The sequence below is a fragment of the Choloepus didactylus genome, chromosome 2, assembly GCF_015220235.1.
Source record: "Choloepus didactylus isolate mChoDid1 chromosome 2, mChoDid1.pri, whole genome shotgun sequence".
Lineage (NCBI taxonomy): Eukaryota > Metazoa > Chordata > Mammalia > Pilosa > Megalonychidae > Choloepus > Choloepus didactylus.
The window spans coordinates 222736650-222759999 of record NC_051308.1 but is presented as its reverse complement, the minus strand read 5'-3'; the positions used below and the strand labels follow the sequence as shown (position 1 = coordinate 222759999).

At 60.5% G+C, this 23350-nt stretch overlaps 2 protein-coding genes and 1 pseudogene across 7 annotated transcripts; 1 reads left to right on the top strand and 2 right to left on the bottom strand.

Annotated features, from left to right (window-relative positions):
- Window positions 1-319: 319 nt before the first annotated feature.
- On the bottom strand, window positions 320-1827 carry LOC119514431 (annotated as a pseudogene).
- Window positions 1828-2468: 641 nt separating this feature from the next.
- On the top strand, window positions 2469-10908 carry SYTL1 (synaptotagmin like 1). 2 transcript variants are annotated; one of them, XM_037828032.1, is made up of 15 exons: window positions 2469-2625; window positions 4687-4916; window positions 5893-6041; window positions 6256-6325; window positions 6412-6457; window positions 6904-6976; window positions 7204-7301; window positions 7457-7570; window positions 7824-7990; window positions 8337-8433; window positions 8753-8911; window positions 9238-9316; window positions 9408-9507; window positions 10244-10449; window positions 10656-10908. In XM_037828032.1, exons 2-15 carry the CDS (start codon window positions 4726-4728, stop codon window positions 10793-10795), a joined length of 1689 nt encoding a protein of 562 aa, XP_037683960.1. In that variant the 5' UTR covers window positions 2469-2625; window positions 4687-4725; the 3' UTR covers window positions 10796-10908. The 2 variants fall into 2 exon arrangements, with proteins under 2 accessions (XP_037683960.1, XP_037683961.1); XM_037828033.1 differs by having other exon boundaries at window positions 2488-2625; window positions 4830-4916; window positions 7158-7301.
- MAP3K6 (mitogen-activated protein kinase kinase kinase 6) lies at window positions 9898-22557 on the bottom strand. 5 transcript variants are annotated; one of them, XM_037828030.1, is made up of 30 exons: window positions 21781-22557; window positions 20384-20523; window positions 20274-20297; window positions 19822-20012; window positions 19556-19724; window positions 19077-19183; window positions 18429-18599; window positions 18211-18323; window positions 17708-17867; window positions 17324-17486; window positions 17136-17243; window positions 16924-16976; window positions 16750-16845; window positions 16506-16593; window positions 16290-16423; window positions 15808-15935; window positions 15433-15569; window positions 15069-15174; window positions 14397-14554; window positions 14101-14293; window positions 13852-13990; window positions 13388-13547; window positions 13079-13264; window positions 12728-12833; window positions 12261-12438; window positions 12058-12170; window positions 11891-11964; window positions 11535-11611; window positions 11126-11427; window positions 9898-10312 (listed from the first exon to the last, which is right to left on the bottom strand). In XM_037828030.1, the coding sequence occupies exons 1-29, from the start codon at window positions 22121-22123 to the stop codon at window positions 11166-11168; spliced, it is 4077 nt and encodes a 1358-aa protein (XP_037683958.1). In that variant the 5' UTR covers window positions 22124-22557; the 3' UTR covers window positions 9898-10312; window positions 11126-11165. The 5 variants fall into 5 exon arrangements, with proteins under 5 accessions (XP_037683958.1, XP_037683959.1, XP_037683957.1 ...); XM_037828031.1 differs by having other exon boundaries at window positions 11126-11320; window positions 21781-22556; XM_037828029.1 differs by having other exon boundaries at window positions 9898-11427; window positions 21781-22556.
- Between the last annotated feature and the right edge of the window lie 793 nt (window positions 22558-23350).

Sequence of the window (23350 nt, the reverse complement as noted above, 5' to 3'; positions counted from 1 at the left end):
AATGTAAGAGCGTTGCTTTAAAGTTAGTAGCAGTCACAGGGCCAAGTTTGAAGGCCCAAGTCAAATCATGGGCATATCCACTGACAGGTGGTAGGGCATGGGCTCCAGCTCTGGGGGATCAACAAGAGTGGAAACTTTTGAGAAGATAACTTACAGGATCTGGCACCAAAAGTGTCTGGTGGGAGAAGCAGGGAAGGTGAAAGATAGGGATCCTCCTCTCTTTTCTGCTCCTATTCAAGGACAGAGGCAGGTGACCCCAACAAGGTAGCAGCTATTTAGATCCCATAATGAGAGGCTGGCCAGCCCACTCCGAGGCTGGTCAAATGGCCTTGTCAGAGGGTGGAATGCTAGCCATGAGAATGGAGACAAACTGTTTCAATTTCTGTGCAGCTTGTTTCCCTGATTCCAGTACTTCCTCATGATTAGCCTTCTCTAAGTTTTCATATTTCATAACCTTGTTAGTGATGAGAGAGAAGCCAAAAACTTGAAGTCCACAGTGCCGTGCAACTATAACTTCTGGTACTGTGCTCATGCTGACAGCGTCAGCCCCCAGGTTCTGCAGCAGACAAGACTCTGCAATGGTTTCAAAGTTGGGGCCTCGCAACATCACCGAGGTGCCTTCCTGTAGCTCTCGCTGCTCCCCCATTTGTTTCCAGACACAGTGAGCCTTCTGCCTCAGATTGCAGTCATAAGCATCAGACATGGCAGGAAAACGAGGGCCAAATCTTTCATTATTGGGGCCTCTGAGAGGATTCTGGCCAGAGAAACCAAGCATGTTGATATGATCACGGATCAGCATGATATCTCCAACCTCAAACTTGGAGTTAAGCCCTCCAGCTGCTTTGGTGACCAATAGGGTGACCATACCCATAAGCAGGAAAACCTTCACTGGGAACATTACCTTCCAGAGCGGGCAGCCTTCATAAAAGTGGAATCTGCCCTGCATCACCACACAGGCTCGGCCATTCAGGAACCCAAGCACCAGTCATCTAGCGTGACCTGGTACTGTACTTTGAGGAAAGTTGGGTATCTCACTGTATTCAAAGGCCTGGACCTGAGTTACTTTATCAGCCAGACCTCCTAACCCAGAGCCACAGATCACTGCCACTTGAGGTCGGTGCTTGGTGTGGGACAGAAGCCATTCTGCAGTGTTCTGATAATCATATGTGAATTTCTCCATGGTTCCATCTGCACCTTCTCAGTGAGCCACTGCGCTGAGCCGCTCTCGCTGGGTGTGGGTGGCACTATTAGTCTGTAGGCCGTTCTTGCCTTTCAGGGATGCGGCCTCACAGCACCCGCTCCCACGGCCGGCACTCGGGGTATATCGCATATGCAATTGTACATGTATATTTATTAAGGGTCTACAGGGATCTCATTAAATTGTGGTGAAAACCGTCTGAGGAGATGATGAAGAAAAAGAGGCTCAGAAAAAGATGGACTTGCAAAAAGTATTTGGGGAAGGCTGGTCCTTGGCTGGGAGAGGGAGAAGGGACGCCCAGGGGCTGAGCGGCAGTGCCATTCCAGAGCTGGCGCCGGTGGTGGGGGGAGGAGCAGAGCTTCCTTTAGAATCTACCCCTTGCCCTATCCCTCTCGCGGGGGTCTGCGAGGTGCCCTTAGGTTGTTAATCCATGGCCCCAAGTCAGGGGCGGGACAGGCCTGGGGAATGAAGTAGGCTTGGGGGGATCAGAGAGCTTGTGCCTGTGACAGGAGTGAAGATGGGCCTCCAGCTTCATGGGCCCGGAGTAAATGTATTCTAGGGCCCAAACCTCCTCTTCTAGGATGGGACAGAATCTGAGAGCAGAATGGGGTACCCAGAGGGGCTCCCTGGGGGCAGTGGCAGGGTGTGTGGGCGCCTCCTCAAACAGATGGCACGCAGGGAGGCAGAGGGGGCAGGGAGGGCTGCTAGCTGCTGCCAGCACCTCCAGGAGGTGCGCGCACCCAGGGGGCAGTTGTTGTTGAAACGGCCATGGGCACAGAACCATGTGGAGAGGGGACCCCTGGCCCCTACTGGATGGCAGCTTGGGCCAGGCACCTTCATTTCCTTTATAATAGGCTCTTCACACTCTGCTATCCCCAATTTGCATAGGAGGAAATTTTGCAGCTCAGAGAAGTTAGGAGACCTGCATGAGGTCACACAGTGGCAGGGGTGTTGTCTTACTGCCAAGTCTGCAATCCTGCCTTGAAAGGGTTTCTACCTTTGCTTTCAAAGCAAGTTCCTAACAGCAACTCAGCGTGTGGGGCGGGGCTGCTACCCATTCTACACAAGGGGCAGCCAAGGTTCTCAGGGGTGGGGGCCCTGAGAGTTAGAGCGAGTCTACCCTGGAGCTGGGACCAAACACCGGGCCCCTACTGCCCACCAGGTCGCCTCTGGGTTCCCTGAAAGGTGGGGGTGAAAGGTGGGGGTGGAACTGCCCCAGGGAGCCAGGAGTCCAGGCCCGGTTTTGCATCAGGCTCTGCTGAGAAGGTGTTTCCTCCTCCTTGGTGGGGCAGCTGCTCAGAGAGCCCAGAGCCAGAGAGCCAGTTGAGTCAGCCTTAGTCCCTCACGGCTCTTCTCCCAGTCCCTGAAACTCAGCTGCCAGAGTCACCCTCCAAAGGGGTCCCCTACCTCACCCTGGACCCCTGCAGGTAACACAGCTCTGGGCTGGAAGTCCCCGGTCAGTGTCCTAAGAGGCAGGCACTGCTACCTGGAAGCCTTAGACCCTCCGGGACTTGAGGGTGGGGGAGGCGGGAGTGTCAGGGACTGGAACAGCCAGACAGATGGCCAGGCTCTTGGGGTGAATGATGGGTCTGCCCCGTAGGGTTGAAACACAGCTGAGAGGACCAGACCCTTGATTCGGTCCTTGGAGAGAGAGAGGGGACGGCAGGGAGGGGGCCACTGCCAGGGCCCTGACCTCAGGCACCCACGACCCAGCCCAGGCAGGGTCACTCCTGCAGAGCCTGCCACCTCCACAATCACACACACACCTGGTGGCCTCCGCAGGCCCTGGGACATCAGCATACACAGCACAACACAGCACAACACAGCCCAGTCACACGTCCAACACAGGAAGAAACACACAGCTTGCACACACAAGGCCATCACCAGAAAGTCTCCGTACACACCAAACAGTCACCCATGCAGCATCTCACCGTGGTAGACACACAGACACACAGCCAGGGATACAATTTTCACACCCAGCCTCATCCAAAAGCACGAACTGACACCAAGGCAGAAACACGGGCCCACACACCAGGCCACAGGGAGGCCCACGCTGTGCGATGTGACAGCCAGCACCTTCAGCACAGTCCAAGTTCAGGAAATGCTATTAGCCCTGAACACATTATCAGGAGATGCAGGGTAGGGACGTGCAGAAAGGGGGAGCGGGGGCGGCAGGGGACCAGGGCCGGGCCTTGGACACTGACTCAGCTTGGGAGGGGACTGAGCGCAGGAGGCGGCAGCGACAGGGGCACGCACAAGCTGGGACCTGTCTGCTGAGCCACTCTCTTCCCTCTTGGCCCCACCTGGTGCCCTGGCACGGTGGGGAAGGGGCCTCGGGAGGGCCAGGAGGGTGGGGAGGAGGGGAGAGATGCCCAGCAGGCTCAGGCCATGGTTCGGCTCTGCCCTGGGCCAAGCATGGGCTCCCTGCCACGTCCACACGCCCCTCGGGGCTGGGCAAATGTTTTCCTTCCGGAGTCACCATGGTACCTGAGCGGCCTGAGCAGGGACCCCAGCCAGTTCTTGGGTCAGAGGACTGGGAGACTCCTGTGGACACAGCAGAGGAACCCTGGGGGATCTGGGCAGGAGGGCAGCTGGCAGCAGGGGCATCCTGGGGCTGGAAGCCCCAGTGGGAGTAGGTGCGGCTGTTACCTCGGGGGGAGGAAGTTGGGGGTATGGGCTGGGGAGGAGGTTGCCTCAGACAGGAAGGCCAAGTGGGCCAGGGCAGGGCGGAGGCGAAGAGTGGAGGGAGGTTTGCAGGTTGGGAGGTTCCCAGGGCGGGAGGGTAAGCAGCTATGTTGTATGCATGTGTCTGTGTGGGTGTGTGCACATTTCCCAAGTGTGTGCAGGAGCTTCTGGGTGCATTTCTGCATTTAACTAATCACATATTTACCAATTATCTGTTGTGTGAATATTATGGGCTTTGGGGGTAATGCTCCATCCCTGCCTTCAAGGAGCTCAGAACCCAGTTGGGGGGTCAACATGGACGTGTGAAAGTCTATATGATTTCTGTGTACCTGGGGACACGTAATTGTCCTGGGCCTTATGCTGGTATATGTGAGCCTGGCTGGGAGGCTCCTGTCTGTGTGCGCCCGCAGCAGGGTGGAGAGTCCGGGCACGTTTACCCCTTGTATTGTGCCTGTGTCTAGTAGGCCTCTTTCCGGGCACGGGCCTGTGCGTGTGCCCACGGGCATTCGTGTCTACTTAGATCAGCATGCGCACATCCATGTGCTCCGTCTCCACGGTTCTCTGTGTCTTCATCTCTATGTGTGCACATGTGGGTCCCTGTGCACATCTTCCAGTGTGTCCCTGAGTGTGTTCCTGGGCCAGCATATTCATGAGTCCATGGGTATATCGCACCCCACTTGACCTCAGCTTTCCTGGGGTTGGAGTCTACCCCCAACCCAGGCATATGTTGGGGAGATGAGGGTGGTCTGCCCCGGATGTGCCTGTTTGGGGGCAGGACTTGACCTGACCTCCGATCTGCTCAGGGAGCCACGTGTGCCCAGTAGGGGCACGACCCCCAGCTGATGCCCCTCAGGGGCCACTCATCTCAAGAGGGACCCTGGGCCCTGCCCTCCCTCCCCATGGCACATGGGCTGGAGTCTGAAGCTGACAGGCTGCTGGACCTCAGCTTCCTGACCGAGGAGGAACAGGAGGCCATTGCTGATGTCCTGAAACGAGATGCCCACCTGCGCCAACTGGAGGAGGGCCGGGTCAGGTAAGGGAGGGCAGACCCCAGCCAAGGGCACCCAGGAGGAAGGGCCCTCAGGCACTGGGAGGCCCCCTACCCTACCAGTGTCATCCTGGCATAAACCTGAGTAGCTCTTGACCTAGCTCTTTGGTTCCCTCTGCCCTCGGCCAGCTCAGAGCTCATCACCTCTCCCATTACCCCAGCTCCCTCACCAGCCTCCCTGCCTCCAGCCTTGACCCCTCAAGTCCCCCTGCCAGGCTGCAGTGGAGCTCACAGGCGTGTCCTCCATGGTCCCCACCTACAGCATCCAGCACAAGCTCCTCAGCGTGGTCCACCAGGCCCCCCCAGATTGGTCCCCACCAGCCTCCCCCACCTTATCTTCCACCAGGGACCAACACCCCAAACTTGCACACACACAGAACACACATTACAGCCCTCGTGTACTCTGCCATCCCTGAAAACACCCTTCACTCTCAAGCTTGTGCTGCTCCATCTTCCTGGAAGGGCTGAGGCAGAGGAGGATGGGAGTTATGAGCAGGGTTTGGGGACAGACAGACACTTCCTAGCTATGTAACCTTGGGCAACTTATCTGACCTCCCCAAGCAACACTCTCCTTATCTATAGAACAGGGCCAAGGAGTCTGATCTTGTAGAACTAAGAAGGATTGTGCAAGTGTGGTCCATAGTCATCACCTGAGCAATAATTCTTATCCTTCTCCTTCTGGAGAACTCCAGTTTGTCCTTTAAGAAGCAAGTCAAATGTTGCCTCCTCTAGGAAGCCCTCCTGGATTCCCACAGGCAGAGGTGCCGTTCTCATGTCCATCATAGCACCTGCCACACCACAGTGTCCATTTCTCTCTACCAGTCTGAGCGCCTCCAGAGCAGAAATCAAGTCTGATTTGTTGTTGTGTCCCCGGTGCCTGGTACAGGGCCTGGCACAGAGCGGGTGGCAGGAATGTTGGCTGGGTGAGTGGTGATAGCATGCCTTCTCCCCCATCCTCCAGCAAGCTCCGGGCCTCACTGACAGATCCTGGGCAGCTGAAGATCCTGACAGGAGACTGGTTCCAGGAAGCACGCTCCCAACGGCACCACCATGCCCGCCTCGGCTCTGACCTTGTCCGAGCCTCCATCCGCCGGAAGAAGAGCTCCAGGGGTGAGCAGAGATCCCGGGGCATGGCAAGCCTCACGCAGTCCAAGCGCCAGGTGTATGTGGACAGGAAGGGAGGACCCCTGGGACTGTGTCTCCAAGGGGGCACTGCCCCTCCATGGGCAGCAGGAGGTTGGTGGGCACCTCCAAGGGCCCCTCCTGTGAGTCACAGCCAGGCTACCTGAGAATGGGGTTCACAGAACTTCTCACCTTGGCTCAGGAGACCAGGCTCTGGGCAGCGATGGGGAGGCTGAGGCTGTCGGGAATGAACAAGAAGAGCTGGAGTCCAGGTGAGGAGAAGATGCTGGGAGGGAAGAAGAGGTGACTACCAGTCGCCTGGGTTCCTTCCCCTGACAACCACCTCCCCCCATCCTAGGCTCTCCAAAGACGAGGACCCCCAAGAGAAGCTCAGTGAGGCTGAGGTGAGTAACGAATCACTGAATGAGTTCATGGATGAATGAATGCAGTGCCCCTAGAGCTGGGATGTGTGGGGGAAAAAACCCCAGCCTGGGAATTGGGAGACCTTCCATGTTCTGGGCCTCGGCTTTCCCGTCAAGTGGTGACGTGGATCTGGCCTCTAAGGGAACCTCTGAATATGGCTACTAGGGGCAGAGGTGAGGGCTGAGCTGGGCAGTGTCCAGGACTCAGATACTAGCACCTCCGACCTATGGGACCCTGGGTACCAGCCAGGGCAGGTCCTGATGGGTGAGGGGGCATGAGACACAGGCTCAACTGGTCCTGCAGCTGGCTACCACCCCTGCCTTGAGGGCTGGGCTAAATCCCAAGCTGGAGTAGCCTTCTGGAGCCTCTGACCCCATTGTGAACTTTATGCCTTCATTAGCCCCAATCTACCCTTTGCTTCCTTCAGGGACCTAGTCTTCCCTCACCATCTGCCCCCCGCAAAGTTTCAGATCATGAGGCAGAGCCCAAAGCCCAGGAAGGTAAGGGGCGGGGGGGCAGGGCAGAGAAAGGTTGCAGGGATCAGAAGCAGCTTTCAGTGATCCCACTCGCCTGCGTTCACTTTCCTCCTTCCGCATTGGGGCGGGGGTGGGAGGTGGGGTAGGCGGTGGGCTCGTGTGGTCCCCGGGTCCTGAGGGTTGTGAACCCTCCAAATTTGCTCAGGGGCGGGCAGGAAAGGGGCTCGCTCAGCAGCCTGTGCCCGCCCCAGCCCCAGGCCTAGGGGGCGCGCAGGTCAACGCAGAGGAGGCGGACCCGGAGCCGGAGCCCGCGTCGCGGGGAGAGGAGCCGCGGCCCTCCCCAGCCCAGGTAGGCGGGAGCGGCCCGCGGCTGCTCTCAAGACCCGGAACAGAGTCAGACCCGGGAGTATCCTGCCCGGGACTCCGAGCCGTCCCGGCCCGAGCGCGGTCGGAGGAGGGGCGGGGAGAGAGGGGCCACCCGGGTCACATCCTCCCTCTCCCCAGACCGAGGCAGCGTCCGAGACCCTGGAGAACGGGGAAGAGGCCCCGGGGCCGGGTCCCTCACTCGACCGCATGCTCAGCAGCAGCTCCTCGGTATCCAGCCTCAACTCCTCCACGGTGAGGGGGAGAGGGAGGGGCCCTCTAGGTCGGGGGTGATGGGCGCCCACCCCCTCCAACCGGACGTGCAGCCCCTGCCTGACATCACCCCGAACCTGACGTTCTAGCCCCCAGGCTATGTCACCTTCTAGTGCCCTTTACGTGTTCACCTCCCTTTACCTCCATCTCCACTCTGGGCTGAACCCTCCGCGCTCCCTGCAGCCCCGACGGGAGCCCCGCACCCGGCCCTGACCTCCCCACTTCCCTCCCGCAGCTGAGCGGCAGCCTGATGAGCCTGTCGGGGGAGGCGGAGGTGGGCGCGGTGCAGGTGTGCGGCTCGGTGCACTTCGCGCTGCGCTACGAGCCGGGCGCCGCAGAGCTGCGCGTGCACGTGATCCAGTGCCAGGGCCTGGCCGCCGCCCGGCGCCGCCGCTCGGACCCGTGAGTGTCCCGCCCGGCCAGGCCGGGGTGCGCGCGCCGGCAGCCGAGGCTCCCCCTCTGGGCGGTGCGGTGGGCGCCAGGGAGCCGGATCCACAGCCCAACCCCGCCACTTAACCGTTCTTGGCCTCAGTTTCTGCATCTGCAAAATGGGAATAAGGAGGGTACCTACGTCGTGGGGAGGCGTGAAGATTAAGTGAGATAACCCATAAAGTATTTGGCCCGAGGCCAGGCCCACAGGAAGCTGTGTTCGGGTGGAGGCTGGAAAGCCGGCAGGTCAGGGAAGTAGGGGCTGGAAGGGCCCCTCCTTATCTCCGGTCCCCACGTGCCCCCCCACACCCACCCCCAGCTACGTCAAGATCTACCTCCTCCCGGATAAGCAGAGCAAGCGCAAGACGGCGGTGAAGAAACGGAATCTGAATCCGGTTTTCAACGAGACTCTCCGGGTGAGACTGCGGTGACGGGGTGATCCCCCATTAATGGCGGGGGGGCAGGGGGCAGCCATAGTAATGTCATTGCCCCAGTACTCCATCCTGCCAGGGGAACGGCAGGGAGGCCTTCCGTTAACGCTTTCTCCAGTAGGGCAGTTTTGCCTGGGGCTGCCATAGTCCAGGACCCCCCCCCCCCCCCTTTAATGCCCTTCGGGGTACCCTAGGGATTCCATCCTGCAGGGAGCGTGGTAGGACAAGCCCCGGTGAATACTCCTGCAGCACTGGAACCGGGGCCATCAGCGGGGCTCCGTTAAATCGCTCCTCCTGTCCCCAGTACTCCGTCCCGCAGGCCGAGCTCCGGGGCCGCGTGCTGAGCCTGTCCGTGTGGCACCGCGAGAGCCTGGGTCGCAACATCTTTCTGGGCGAAGTCGACGTGCCCCTGGACACGTGGGACTGGGGCTCTGAGCCCACCTGGCTCCCCCTGCAGCCCCGGGTGAGGCAGCCCCGCGTTGTGGGGAGACCCGCGGCCCAGATCTCCCGCCCTTATCCCACAGGCTCTCCCCCAGCCCGTCTTAGGTCCGTCCTCCCGTCTACCCTCGGCCTCGCGACACTGCAGCTCCCTCCGACGGCCTGGCCCCCGACCGCTCCTTCCCGGGAGCCCTGCAGCTCCCGCCCCACAGGCAGACTCTTCTAGCCTTTCTTTGGGGTCCCGTCCTCCCCACTAACCGCACCCCGTCGGCCTCTCTGGAGACCCCGCCCCTTGATGGTCCCTTTCCCCCGGCGCGGCTGCAGCGTCTGACGAGCTCACCTCTCTCGCAGGTGCCTCCCTCCCCTGACAAGCTTCCCAGCCGCGGGCTGCTCTCTCTGTCCCTCAAGTATGTCCCCGCGGGCTCCGAAGGTAAGGGAAGGCCCCTGGAAGGAGTCGTCCTCCTATCCCAGGAGGTGTGACTCTGTCAGTGGGGCGGGGTCTGAGCCCACCCTCTCTGCAGGAGCGGGACTGCCGCCCAGTGGGGAGCTGCACTTCTGGGTGAAGGGTGCCCAGGAGCTCGTGCCGCTGCGCCCAGGATCTCTGGATACTTATGTGCAATGGTGAGGAGCCCCGGGCCTGCATTGCTTCCTATTGCTTGCAGTGGGGACCCCAGCCTCGGACAAACTCCTTGTCAACCCCCGATCCCCATTGTGATCACAGGGGTGAAGGGGATGAGTAGGGAAAGTTCAGGACACATTGGGGAGCTCCATTTTAGGATGACTGGCACCTATAGGACTTGGGGAGCTAAGGATGAGACTGGGAGCTCACCGAGAACCCTCCATGGAGGGCCTGGAAGGCCAGGCTGTGGGCCCTGAACTTGTGGTTTTCAAAGTAAGCCTTGGAGAACCTCCAGGGGTACCTCCAGGTGCTGCCTCACCTTCAGAAAGTGAAATGGAGGGAGGCCAGTCAGGTTCTGGGTTATGTCCCGGATTCAACCAGAGATATTCTGCTTTTGTTTTAGGTATTGCACTTCTGAGCAATATTTTATTTTTTGGAAAGAGTTCCATGATTTAAAGATGTTCGGAAACTTACTTCTGGGGAGCAACAGGGAGCCAGCAAAGGTCACTGAGTCAGGGAGTAGCAGATTTGCGTTTCAGAAACCTTGCTCCAGGTCCTGTGAACAACTGAGACTAAAGGCAGGATATCCAGGAAGAGACTGATGCAAAGCTCCTGAGGCATTGAGGGTTCAAGGCTGGGCTCAGGCAGGAGCCAGAGGACATGGACATCTGTGAGCGATGAGGTTGGCAATGGGGAGTGTGAGGGAGTGGTCACCTGATGCCAGCTCCTCCCCCACAGCTCGGTGCTGCCAGATGACAGCCGGTCCAGCCGCCAGCGGACAAGGGTGGTACGCCGCAGCTTCAACCCCGTGTTCAACCACACCATGGTTTATGATGGCTTCGGGCCCGCCGACCTGTGCCAGGCCTGCGCTGAGCTCTCCCTCTGGGACCACGGGGCCCTGGCCAGCCACCAACTCGGGGGCACACGCCTCAGCCTGGGTACTGGTGAGTGGGGCAAGGCCCCGGGGGAAGCCAGTGCTAGGAGGCAGGGGCTCATTGTGTGGCCCTGGGCACGTCTCTGCCCTGTCCTGAGCTGTGATGTCTACTGGGATCTAGGGGTGACTGGGCACAGTGCATAATCTGGAACCAGGCAGGTGTTCCTTGGGACCTGGGTGTCTAATATGCCCATGCCCTCCACCCCTGGCATCCAGGAAGCAGCTACGGGCTCCAGGTACCCTGGATGGATTCCACGCCTGAGGAGAAGCGGCTGTGGCAGGCACTCCTGGAGCAGCCCTGTGAGTGGGTGGATGGCCTCCTGCCCCTCAGAACCAACCTGGCCCCTAGGACATAGCTGCCCCACAAGCCCTACCAAACCTCTCTCTCTGGACCCCCATCTCAGGGCCTGCCCTTGGTTGAAGTCAATAAATTCTGTTCTAAGGACAAGAAGGGGCTGATGTCTGCTGGGGGTGCAGAGGGATGGGGGTGACAACAGGAAAGAGCCAGGGAAGTGACGAGAGCTTGGGGCAACCTCCCCCCAGACCTTGAAGTCCTCAAAACAAGGGTACAAAAACATTCTGTTTAATAGCCTTTACCTGGCAGTGCTCAGTGTGCTTGGGGTGTCCCTGTGGTTGTTTCCCCCCATCGGGGCTGGGCCTGGACCCTGGCCTGCCCCCCACCTGCCTGGACTCCTCCAAATGCCCCTAGGTCCTGGGGCGGGTGTGTCAGAAGCTGCTGGCCTCTTCTCTGTTCATCTGTCCTTGGGTCTGGCCTCCAGCCTCTGGTGCCTTCACTCGGCCTCCCGGGGGCCGGAGGACCTGGCGTGGATCCTGCTCGCTGTGCCAAGATGGCTCTCCAGATGTGGCACACCATCCCTCCCCTATAGGGGTAGCAGGCTCAATGCGGCTCAGCCAGAAGGGGGCCCTGGGCTCTCTCTGGTACCCACGGTCTGCTGGATGCCCTTTTCCCCAGCGGATCCTGGTGCTTCTGTGGTTCCCAGGGAGGAACTCAGGGCCAGCCCACAGCTGGGGACCAGGATCTGGCCAGCATGAGGCTCTATGCCTGGGTTCCCCCCTGGAGGTCCTGGGACCTACCTAATGTGGGTGTAGATGAGGTCGTCTCGAGTGGCACAGGTGAGTAAGGTATGGAGGGTGAAGCTGTGGTTCAGCAGCTGGTTGTAGACAAAGACCCACAGAGACAGGGAGAGAGAAAATTAGAGAAGGATGTGTCCGGATACCCAAGTATTAGCTCCATTCTGCTATCAACATGCTGAAGCAGATCACACCCCTTTCTGGGCCTTGGTTTTCTCATCTGTACAGTGGGAGGGTTATACTAACTGCTCTTCCAGTATAGAGATTCTCTGTATCAGAGACAGAAAGTGAGAAGAGCTGAAAGAGGGACAGAGATGGGGTCCTTGGCCAGTGGGGATAGCCAGCACCCTCCCCCTTACAGTCTGGATGGTGCCTGAATCCACACTCAGTTCCTGCAGCCACTTCACCAGGCCCTGATCCGCTGGGAGAGCAGCTGTCAGGGAGAAGCCAGGTGGTGAGCCCAGAGATGCCCCTTGCCAGAAGTCTTACATCCACCTTCAGTGTGCTCTAGCCAGGCCCTGCTCACCTGGGGGCTCCGAGGCCAGGGCACAGGTCCTTGCATCCCCATGCACCTGCTGCAGAACCTGTTGCACCAAGGCCTGGCACTCCTGTTCCTTCTTGCCCAGGACAGCCCGGAGCCTATTGGAGGGCAGAGGCCAGTAGAATAGAGTGAGAAATGGGGGTGTAGCCCCTGCAGAGGCTAAGGGCGAGTCTGAGGGGCTGCTTTACCTAACAGTCTCTGCTCGTAAGAGGCCCAGCTGCACCATCAGAGGCCGGGTACCCCGCTCAGGCTCGGACGGGAGCGGGAGCGAGCTCCCCTGGACCGGGGTCTCGTGCTGCTTCTGCTGGGATCCCTCTTCTTTACTCGGCTCCTCTGACGGCGGGGGGACTGCCTCCTTCTCCACCTCTGGCAATCCAAGTGGGGTGCACTCAAGCAGGGCGAGAACGCCAGCCTGGGTCCCCCAGACACCGAGAAGGGTCTCCCGACGGGGGGCGTGGGGCCCTGGGCGTGGGGCAGCAACCAGGCTGCGGGAGTCTGAGAGACGCGCGCTTGGTCACGCCCCGGCCGGCTCCTTACCGGCTGGCCACGCCCCTGCCGCCTGCCCCTCCCCCCCACCGACCACGCCCTCTACCGACCCAATTTCATGTTCGCCACGTCCCCAAGAGTCTTACCCCCTCCCGGACCCGCCCTTTACCCGGGCCTAGCACCGCCAGGGCTGCCCGCACAGCACGGCTCAGCAGCGAATCCAGCACGAACATCCAGTGGGGACGGATCTGGCGCCTGCGGAGGATCTGCTTCACCTGGAAAAGGAGCAAGGCGCGGCTGAGATGGCTGGGCCTCAAATGGGGGTGGGGCTTGCGTTGGAAAGGCCTAGAAGGTCTTCTGCTGGAGGGAAGCTAGGATAGGGCAGATGTCCTTTTCCTGAGTGCTCCATCTTTACGAAGGAGTCATGGAATCTTGAAACATCAAGTCCTTGCAAAATCCCAGGCACGCGAGCTCATTACGTCTTCTTGGGCAGCCCTAACTGTGAGAAAGCTCCCCTCACCGCATCGGGGAAGGCGAAGAGCGGTCCGTGCAGAAGCGCAGGTCCGAGGCCGTGGGCCCGCAGCTGCTCTTGCAGCGCCCGCAGCTCCTGGGCCAGCTGCCGGCGGTTGGGGGTGTGGATGTGCGTCCTGAGGGAGTGCAGTAGCTGTTTCATAAGATCCCAGCCCAGATGGGGTTCCAGAGGGCCCTAGGAAGGAAGAGATGTTCGTCAGCGGGTGTCCCTACTCGAGCCAAGACGCGCTGGGGAAGGCCATCCTCAGGAGCCCTGCGCCTGCTCGACCACCAGGGGGCGCTGAGCCGGCCGCCACACCTGCTCCTGCGCCAGGCGCAGCTTCTCCGCCAGCGCCGGCAGCTCCTGTTCCAGCACCCCAGCCAGCATGGCCCGGCGCTTGCTCTCTTGGTGCAGCAGGCTCAATGCCGAACTCTCTTCGGACAACGCGGGTTCCTCCGCCCCGGGATCCTCGGGCACGCTGAGTACAATGGGAGCAGCTGATGGGGGGCGGGCACCAACACCGTCCAGCCACCTCCTTCCCGGGGTTTGAATCTTGGCTCTGTTACTTTTGTGCCTCCCTCGTAGTGATAAGAGAGGTAAACCAGATACTGAGGAGGCATAATAAACCTAAGTAAGAGCACCTGGGGGAGGGCACAGTAGGCACCAATGCCATCCTTTCATGTGGTCAACGTGTCCAGGCCACCAAGGAGGGTTTTTTCTGCAGAGGGGTATGAAGGCAAAACCTAGCTAAGGGAACATGCCCCAGGATCCTGGGTTCTCACCGGAGCTGGCTGGTGCCCCCATAACTGAGGCAGCGCTTCTGGCGGCTGGGCAGGTGCTGAGAGGGTGCATGAGGGCACGGGAACGTCTGGGACTGGGTGGTGGAGGCAGCTGAGGGAGTGGGACTGGCTGAAGGGGCATCTGGGAGAGGGACAAGGCTGTCAGCTTGGACCCTGCTCCCCTAGCTCTCTCACCTCCACACCTGCCCTGCCCTCACTCCAGTGTGTTCCCATCCTGCACCCCCATAGCACCTGAGGGCCGTGGAGAAGGGCGGGGGGAGCTGGGGCTGCGGCTCCTCTTCCCAGGCTGCAAGAAGGGGTCCTCCAGCAGGGCTTGGGCATTGGCCCGGAGGTGGGGATCTGGCTCAAAAGTCCGGAGGAGGAAGGCTTGGGCCTCCGCCGACAGAGAACTGGGCATTGGCGGATGCACCTTATACATGCCCACCTGGTGGGGGGCAGGGAGAGCAAACGAGCGTCAGGCTGAGAGGTGCTCAGCGCTCAGTCTGGCTCCACTCCATCTCCGTGGGCCAGGTCCTGAGAGATCTCACCTGAAACATGGCAGCCTGTGGGCTTCCTAGCTCATGGAAGGGTGGGCGACCTGTGGCCATCTCAATTACAGTGCAGCCCAGTGACCAGATGTCAGCCGCCTTCCCATATCCTCGTGGGCCCTGGTCAATGATCTCCGGGGCCATATACTGCAGGGTCCCTAGAAACAGGCAGGAGCAACAATGGCCATCTAGGCTTTCTCACTGGGGAGAGTCCATCATCTCCTGGTTGCCCGTACCCATCCTGAACTCTATCATCCAAAACAGATTCCATCATCTACCCTGGTCATCAAACATCTAGCCTGTATTTTATTACCCACCCTAGGCTCTATCACCTGCCAAGGCTTCCCCCGCTCATCCTAGGCTCCATCACATTCGTGGACTCCGTCACCTACCATATAGGTCCCATCGTATACCCTGGATGGCATCATCCATCCTGAACTCTATCACCCACCTTGGCCTCCAACACCTCAGGTGCTGAACTCAACTTCATCAACTGTTAAACTTCCAATTCTAGATTCCATCATCTCACCCCTGTCTTAATCACCTGCCCTGGATTCTATCCCTAATTGAGACTCTAACTTCATGTCCAGGAGAAACACCATCCCCTTGAAGGCACCAAGAGTTCCTCTGTTCCAGGTGAGCAGCCCCCCTCAACACCCCACACGCTCTTACCTGTGAAGGTCTCTGTGCAGGGTGTGATGCCTGCCAGCCGCTTGGAGGTGCCAAAGTCGGAAATCTTGAGCAGCCCACTGAAGGTGTTGATCAGCACATTGTCCCCCTGAGCAGAGAAGACAGTGTTCTCAGTGGACACTGGACTGGGTCCCTGCCACCAGAACTGGACTCCACCCCGGGACACCACCTCCTGGGGTTCTCAGCCTGGTCCTGATTCTATCAACCCCCTACCCTTGCCATCCCACTTACATGCCTCTCTGGGAGCTGGCACTTAGTCTGGGCTCACATCTGAGCTTTTCCTTCCTCCTCTAGGAAACCTCCTTGATGAATTCACCCTGTGCAAAGGGTCTGCCCAAGGGCTTACCTTGATGTCCCGGTGCACGATATGGTTGTCATGCAGGTAGCCAAGTCCCTGCAGGATCTGGCGAGTGTAGAAACTGATAGTGCTCTCATTGTCCTGCAGGGGACCCCACACTGACCGCAGCAAGGAGGACAGGCTTCCTGGGCAGATAAGATCCAGATTCATCCTTGGCACCCACTTACTCCACCCCACAGCTCAAGGCCCAGGCACACCCATGCCACAGACTCCATCACGGGCTCCCACTCCATCAGCCAATTCTGGGATACACCTCCCACACACTCTGGGCTTCATTTCGCCCCCGGGTTCTCCACCCCGGTCTGGCTCCATTCTCACGGCCCGCACTGCAGGCTCCATTCCCATCCCGCGCAGGGCAGGTACCTCCAGGCACTTCCTCCATGAAGATCTTGAGGTAGCCGCCCTGGCTGGCTGAGCCCAGGTAGCGCACGATGTTCTTGTGGCGCAGGCGTTTGTGCAGGGCGATCTCTTCGTGCAGGGGCTGAGAGAACCTGGGAGAGGGAGGGGAGAGAGGAAGGGGGCAGGTTTGGGCAGAGATGCTCACTCCACTCCAGCCCCAGCCGGGCCCCGGCCCCAAGCCCCTTGCGACTTCCCTCACCCTAATCAACACATCCACAGGCCCCACCGGTCCGCACGGCCCCTGCAGTTGTGCCCCTAAGCCCCAGTCCACCTGGCTCCGAGTCTGCTGTCGGACTAGCCCGCCCACTTGGCCGCCACCTGCAGGGTGTCCTCTTTCTCCCCGCCTACAGCCGCGCCTCTCTCGGCTCGTGGCTCCGCCCACTGGACGCGCCCACCCCGGCCCTCGCCTGTGGGTCGCCCAGCCCGCGCTGCCCAGGGCGCCGCACCTGCTGTCGCGCTCCGGGATCTCCTTGATGGCGATGCGTACCCGCGTGTGCCGATCGCGGCCCGCGTACACCACCCCATAGGTGCCCTTGCCCAGTACCAGCCGCTCGCCGGTCTCTGTGTACTCATAATCAAACTGCGGGGGGCAGGGTGAGACAGGGGCTCAGCAGCGCCCTCATCCCTCCTCCCTCCCCGACCTCTCGGCCCCGCTGCCTCACCTCCAGCACCTCTCCCACGCCCTCCGCCTCCTCCGCGGGCGCCGTGGAATCCGGATTCGTCACCAAAGCCTGGATCAGGCCGCAGAACCTGGAGGCAGGGGAAGTTAGACCGGCGGGAGGCCACCTTGAGCGAGAACCTTCCCCCTCCATGCCAGTGGCACCTGGGGACATCGAGCCTTCCTTTCGCTCCCTCCCCCGGGCATCCCAGGCCCTCAGGGTACCCCGGCCCCGAGAGGCTGCGCACCACTGGCATTGCTCTACGCTGGGGAAGCACAGCTGGACGTCCTGGGCCGGAGGAAGCGCGTAGAGGAAGCAGCAGCGCTCGTCCCGCTTGGAGGCGCTGGGGAGAGGTGAAGAAGCCCAGTGAGCGCCCTCCCGCCCCCGCCCCCGCCCGGGGCGCCCACAGGCCCTGCCTCACCTGATGCCGCAGATGGAGGCAACTGGGAAGGTCCAGCTGGAAGGTGGGTCCTGCTGGAAGAAAAAGGGTCTGAAGGGGTGCTAGGGATCAGAGAGCGGGTTCTGGGAATGGGAGAAAGGCTCAATGGACAGCGAGTGACTGGTGAGGTGAGTTGTGTGTATGTGTCGGGGGTGGGGGGTGGGGGGTGGACTCTGCCTCCTGACAGACTATACCTGGGTCCTGGACTCCAGCAGACTCAGGGTCACAGTGTGCACCGTGTCCGTGCCCCCAACCTCGAGTCTCGCAGGCAGCAGCACCTTGTTCAGCTCCAGGACCAGCACCTGTCAAGGCCGGGGGGAGTGCAGGGCTAGGTCAGAACAGGCCCTCCCTTCTCCAGGTGCCCCATCTCCAGAGGCCTCACCAAATACTGGTCCCCTTGCAGGGAGGTGGGCTTGAACGGCTGGCAGGACTGTAGCAAGAAGTGGAGCCAGAAGTGGGCGCGGCGCAGGGGGCCTCCAGGGGCCTTTGGCATGGGTCTGAAGTGCTGGTAGAGCAGGAAGGTTTCCATCACTGACACCAGGTACCTGCAGGCACAGCCTTGTCCTCAGCTCAGCCCAGGCACCAGCTAGCACTTCCAGGGAGAGGAGACTGGCTTGGATATAGCCGGAATGTGGGCCTCAATTGCCATGGCACTGGCCTGGAAGGAGCTGGGTCATTGGTTTAGGGCTCAGGCTAGAGTGTCAGTGGACATGGATGGGTGCAGCAGCAACAGCCCAGGCCAGGCCAATGCTCAGAGACCACCTACCATATGGGGGCATCGAGTTTGTACAGCTGCTCTGCAGCCAGCACCACCTGGGTGGGGTCATTGGCAAGGATCTGGGCTCCCAGGTAGAAGCCCACGTCCCAGTAATACTGCATCTTCTCCACGCAGCCTTTCCTGGCCAGCAGGCAGCCCAGCTTCATGCCTGGGGGAGAGCGGCAGGGGCCCCAGTGAGCATGGGGACAGGCGTGGGCCTGAGCATAGATGGGGGTAAAAACCTCGGTGTGGGCAAGATCTTAAGTGGGGGCAGGAGCTCAGGCACAGGTGAGGGTTTGGGCACAAATATATGAGGAATTCAGCATGTCATATGTGATTTGGGGGACAAGGACACATGAGGGTATAAGGCCAGTAAGAGGACCCAAGGGTGGATACAGGCAGAAGGGGATGAGCTCAATTCCAGCCCAACATTCTCTCTCCCTGCCTTCTTCCCAGCCCCTCTGAGCCCTGGTTTTGGGGAGGGGGGCAGAGAAGCCAGGAGTGGGGCTCACCTATGAGCTGGAGTTCCTCTGAGTCCTCAAAGCGCTGCCCAGCAGCAATGAGGAGGACAGCTGCGTTGATGCCTGAGTGGAGACTGGGCTCCACCTCAAAGGCCTTGCGATACCTGGACGGGGCACAGGGGCAGAGGGGCCAGGGCTGGACCAGTGCCCGCAGGCCCATCCCTCACCCTACTAGCTCAGCCCACCACCCATGCACTTGTGCCCCTTACCAGTGGTAGGCCTGCTCCCGGTGCCCAGCATCCTGGAAGCCAGAGCTGAAGAACATGTCCTTGTAGACACGGCCACACATGCAGTATAGGTCAGGTGCCACGGAGCACTCACACTGTACCAGTGGCAGGAGCACGGCCAATGCCTTCTCCCGGTCCCCAGGCCTGTTCCTCCTGGGGGCAGGGGAAGGTGGGCTGGAGATGCCCCTGATGCTCCTGCCCCTACCCTATCCAGAAACCACCAGACTCTGGACAGCAGGGACCCTTCCAGGAGCATGACAATAATGACCCCAGAATGGCAGTGACCCTGATCAGCACTGACCTCCCTAGGGACAGTGGCCCCAGATGGAAGTGATTCCTAGCTGCCATCACTCTGAATAGCAGTGACCTTGGACAGCTGTGGCCAGACAGCTGGTCAACTGGTGAACTAGAAGTAGTGACCTCTGAAAGTCAATGACCAACCCAGGGGCAGCAAACCCTCTCTGCCAGGTCAGCAGTAACCCAAAACAACAGGGACCTTTGACCCCTGAACAGTGACCCAGGTCAGCAAATTCTCTGGACAGTGGTAATCCCAGGCAGCAATGGCCTTGCATAGCAAAGATCCAGGCCCCAGAGACCCCCGTGTGGCCATGGCCTTGCCCTTCCACTCACCGGTTGAGGGCAAACGTATAGTGGAAGCAGACGTTGTGTTGCTCGGTCACATCATAGGTGGGCAGGGCCTGCAGGGTCTCCACCAGGTCAATGATGGCTGAGTAGTCCTGCACAAGGGAAGGCAAGCCCTGCATGGTGGCCTCTGCCGGTCCCCAGTGGCCCCCAGCCCCTGAGAAAAAAATTTGACCTGGGCTCCCCTCCCTCCCTGGACATCCCCCTCTCCCCCCACCTTCCCACCCACCATCCCCTGCACACCTCCCTCACAGGGCTAGCAGTTACACTACATCGAGAGCCTACTGCACATGCCCAATATCATAATCTCTCCTGGAAGCAGTGCCATGATCATCCCCTATTACAAATGAAGAAACTGAGGCTTGGAGAGGTGAGATCATTGCTCAGAGCCGCCAGCCAGGAGCCGAACTTGGCTTTGTGTGACATCAAATGCCCGTGGCTCGGGCTCCTCTCTGAGCACCTCGCACCTGCACATCACGGTAGGAGAGCAGCAGGTTCATGATGACGTCGGCGCTCAGCAGCTCCACGCTGTCCAGTCCCCGCTGCAGGCGAGCCAGCTCCTGCCGCAGCCGCTGCCCACTGAACCGCTCCCGCGCCTGCCGAATGTTCTGCCGAATGGTCTCCCGGAAATAGCCACTAGTGCCGGGGGCAGGGGAGGGAGGGAGAGCCAGTGGTGGGGGCTGCCTCTCAGCCCAGCCCCCTCCGGGTGCACCCTCCCTGTGGGCTCCGTTACCAAGAGTCCGTGGGTGTGGTCTCCAGCAGGCGGACCAGGCGGCCCACCAGGGGCGTTAGCAGGGCCTCGGTGCCCGCCCCCGCCTGCACTAGCCCATCAGCCAGGCCCCTCAGGACACCTGCATCACCACACAGCACCCGACCGCTGGCTGTCACCACATAGGGGATCAGTGTGTAGCTGCCAACGCAGTCCTGGGGGAGGATGTCAGGGATCGGTGGAGGGCAGAGACCAGCCCAGGGTTAGGGACAGGTGGTTTGAAGAGGTTGGCACCAGTGGGGATGAGCATAGCATGAAGGAAGGTAACAGGCAATGGAACAGAGAGTCATATTGATTGGATGTCAGGGGGCATTAGGGAGGTCAGAGGTGAGTGAGGGGGCCAAGAAGGGGATGGAGGTCAGAGGTCACAGGGGATGTCAAAAGGCACATTGGCGGGAGAGGTGGCTTCCACTCACCGAGTTCTTCTGGAAAACATCCTCCTGCAGGAGGCAGAGAGTTAGATACTAGGGTTCTGAGTGGGCCCCACCTCAGCCCTGGGCCTGCTCCACCCCACCTGGCCGCCTACCCGCAGGGCCTGCAGGTCAGGGAGGTCGGCCTGGGCGCAGAGGAGCACATTGTTGGTCATGCTGAAGCTCTCGCGCACACCGAGGTGGTAGAACAGGGAGGGCTGGGCCAGGGAGCTGCTGACCTCCAGCACCACCACATCTGTGGATACAAGGTGGCCGGTGCCCTGAGCCCTGGAGCTCAGCTTGGTGGCAACGAGCTGGAAGGCAGCCTGGCTGGGCCTGCCTCGCAGTGCAGCTCCAGCATGGTCCAATTCCTCTCTGGGCCTCAATTTCCCCCTTTTAGGGCACCTCAGGCTCTTACACGGAGCTGATTGATACCTGTGGCGTCGCAGGAAGGGAGTTGGGCTCACAGCACCACTGTCCCTGGAAGAGGGCTAGCCCTTACCCCACTGTTCAGAGCCTAGGGCACCAAGCCTGGGGCAGGGGGCAGCCTGCAGTGGCCCATAGCCTCTTCCCGCCATTGGAGAGGCAGGGGTTGTGCAACCGCAGCGGTGTCCTGCCCTGGGCCCTCAGCCAGGTCTCTTGAAAGGGGATGGCACCAGCAGTGTGCATAGCCAACGCCGCGTCTCTGTATAGCTGCATCTGACCCTATCTTTGTGTGTGACAGTGTCTGGAAGGCCTGTGGGAGTGGACACATTTGCCATTTGTGAGCCTGTCTGTGACTGCGTGTGTCTTTTGTGTCCCTGTGGTCGCGTCAACATTCATTTTTAGGCAGCAATTTCATGGACATCCCGGCAAGCACCGTTCCTGGACTCTCGGATGAACAAATAAGTATCGAGGGCGGGGTGTCTGGGTTGGTGGGAAGGAGGGGTGACCCGCGCGGAAAGAGCCGCGGCCCCGCCCCGCCCCGCCCACTCCCTCGGGACCGCGCGCCTTCGGAATCTAAGCTCCCTGGTCCAGAACCGGGTCCCTTCGCCTCACTTTTTGCTTCTGAACCCGACCCTCGGAAGTCGTATGCCAGGATCCCTGAGCCCCTTTCCCTAGTCAAAGCTCCACTTCCCACGGCTCGCCCCCAAGAGCTCCGCTCCTCAGCATCCTGAGCGTTCTCCAACTCCACCCGCGAGGTGCCGCAGCCCTGCCGGCTCCCAGTCCCACCCCGGTCCTAGCGCCAAGCTCCCGAGGCACGGTCCCGACTCCGGGATGTTTAAGCCCTAGGCTTCAAGCCGGGTCTGGATCCGCTAAGCGCCACCCCGAGCCCGGCTGCGCTCCAAATCACCGAAATTCCACTTTTATCGCGGCCCGGTCTTGAGCCCCTCAGCTCTGCTTCACCTGAAGCTTCCTAAACTCCGCACCCATCTGGATCCCTCTCCCCAGTCTCCGAGCCGCCCCCCCCCGCATTTGGCCCACCGGAGATCCTCCAAGCCCCGCCCCGGTCCCGCCCCCACTGAGCGCTCACCTGCGTTGTAGAAGGAGTCGAGCGCGGCAGTGTCGCCGAGAGCTAGAGTCCCAAAGGGCAGGCTGCTCAGCTGCGGCGGTGGCCGCGGCCCCGGGAGCTGTGCGCAGGCCTCGCGCAGGCAGCGCAGGGGCAGCGGCTCCGCCTCGATTCCCGCCCCGGGCTCTGCCCCGGTCCGCGGCTCCGCGGTCAGCACGAAGACCACGCTGAGCGGCCGGTTGGGCGCGCAGCCTCGGCCGGCCCGTGCCGCGAGCGGCCGGCCCGGGCTCAGCGCCTCGGCCAGCGGGTCCTGCCAGCAGCTGCCGGCGCGCTGCAGAGTCCCGGAGCGCGGGCCCGGCTCCGCCATGCGGGGGCGCCCGGCTCTGGGAAACCCGGAGCCAGCTGGAGTTAGGGGCGGAGGAGCCAGGGATCTCGCGATCGGGAATCCGGTCGGGATCGGAAAATCTCCTGCGAAGCCGACCGGAGGTCCCGTTCCGGGTATCTGGAGTCCAGGGTGGAATCCGAGCTCGGACTTCCACGGTCCTTAAGATCTGAAATCTAGGATTGGGCTCCGGGAATCTGCGGCATCTGGTGACCAGAGACTTGGGGTCACGAGGCTGATCCCGAGAGTCGGTCCGGGCCGCGTTCGCCACTCGGACTCCGCAGGGGAGCGCCCACTGACTCTCTCCCCTGCGCTCACATGTAGGCCCGGCCCAGCCCCTTCCCGGCCGACCGGGAAAGCTCCACCCTCGGCCGTAGGGCAGAGCCGCTCCCTCGCCGCCCAGAACTCGGCCTCTCTCCTCCCTCCTGTCCCGCCAGAACCTCTGAGACCGGCCGCTTCCGGAACAGCCTGTGCCCTGTGCGCTGCTCGGAACAGGCGCTGTAGGATGTGTGCCCAGGTCCAAGTGGGAAGAGGCGCGAACTGCAGGCCCTGCCTGAAAGGATCCGTTGAATGAGTGAATCCACAAAAATCCCAGCGTGTGCAGAACAGGCCTCAGTGGGTGCCCCCCAGGGCCCTGCGTGCAGGAAGCCTGTTTCCAGGCCTGCTTGCATCTGAGCCTTAGCCCTCTTGCCAAGGGGGCTGCTTCCCCCCACCCCACAAGCCAGCCTGCTGTGAGCCCTGCTGACCTTTGACCTAGGCCCAAAACCTGAGGACTGACTGAGAAGACTTTTCCTACTGCAAACATTTCTCTATCCACCTGAAGGACAACCCCAGAAACCCCAGCCCTTTTGGCTACAATGGCTTCCCAGCCCAAGGATCCCTAACCCTATGAGAATTAGAGACTGAGGCAGCAACCTTGTGTAAATGTCAGTCCTCAGTGGACTCTGAAATCAGGAACTGGGGACTTGGAGAAGTTTGGTAACTTGTCCAATATCACTCAGTTACACCACAGAGCAGGATTCAAAACCAGGACTACCTGTCAGGATACAGATATCAGACTACCATTTATTGCTCTGCCACTTACTAGAATGTGGCTTTGGGCAAATTATTTAACTACTTAAATGCTAGTTCAATGGCTACTGTTTCACTGCCCTCTTGCCCCGTGGGAGAAAAATGTACCTTCCTTAGTTTGACCATAATGTTCAAAGCAGG

What these genes read in the sequence shown, in the direction of transcription:
- SYTL1 (XM_037828032.1), top strand. Translation starts at nt 4,726, where the DNA reads ATGCCCCTCAGGGGCCACTCATCTCAAGAGGGACCCTGGGCCCTGCCC. An exon ending in AGAAGCTCAGTGAGGCTGAG is followed by an intron (nt 6,458 to 6,903) that starts GTGAGTAACGAA and finishes TGCTTCCTTCAG; the next exon opens with GGACCTAGTCTTCCCTCACC. An exon ending in CGCGGCCCTCCCCAGCCCAG is followed by an intron (nt 7,302 to 7,456) that starts GTAGGCGGGAGC and finishes CCCTCTCCCCAG; the next exon opens with ACCGAGGCAGCGTCCGAGAC.
- MAP3K6 (XM_037828027.1), bottom strand. Translation starts at nt 22,123, where the DNA reads ATGGCGGAGCCGGGCCCGCGCTCCGGGACTCTGCAGCGCGCCGGCAGC. An exon ending in ATCCCGGAGCGCGACAGCAG is followed by an intron (nt 15,936 to 16,289) that starts GTGCGGCGCCCT and finishes TCCCTCTCCCAG; the next exon opens with GTTCTCTCAGCCCCTGCACG. An exon ending in CTCATCTACACCCACATTAG is followed by an intron (nt 11,321 to 11,534) that starts GTAGGTCCCAGG and finishes CTACCCCTATAG; the next exon opens with GGGAGGGATGGTGTGCCACA.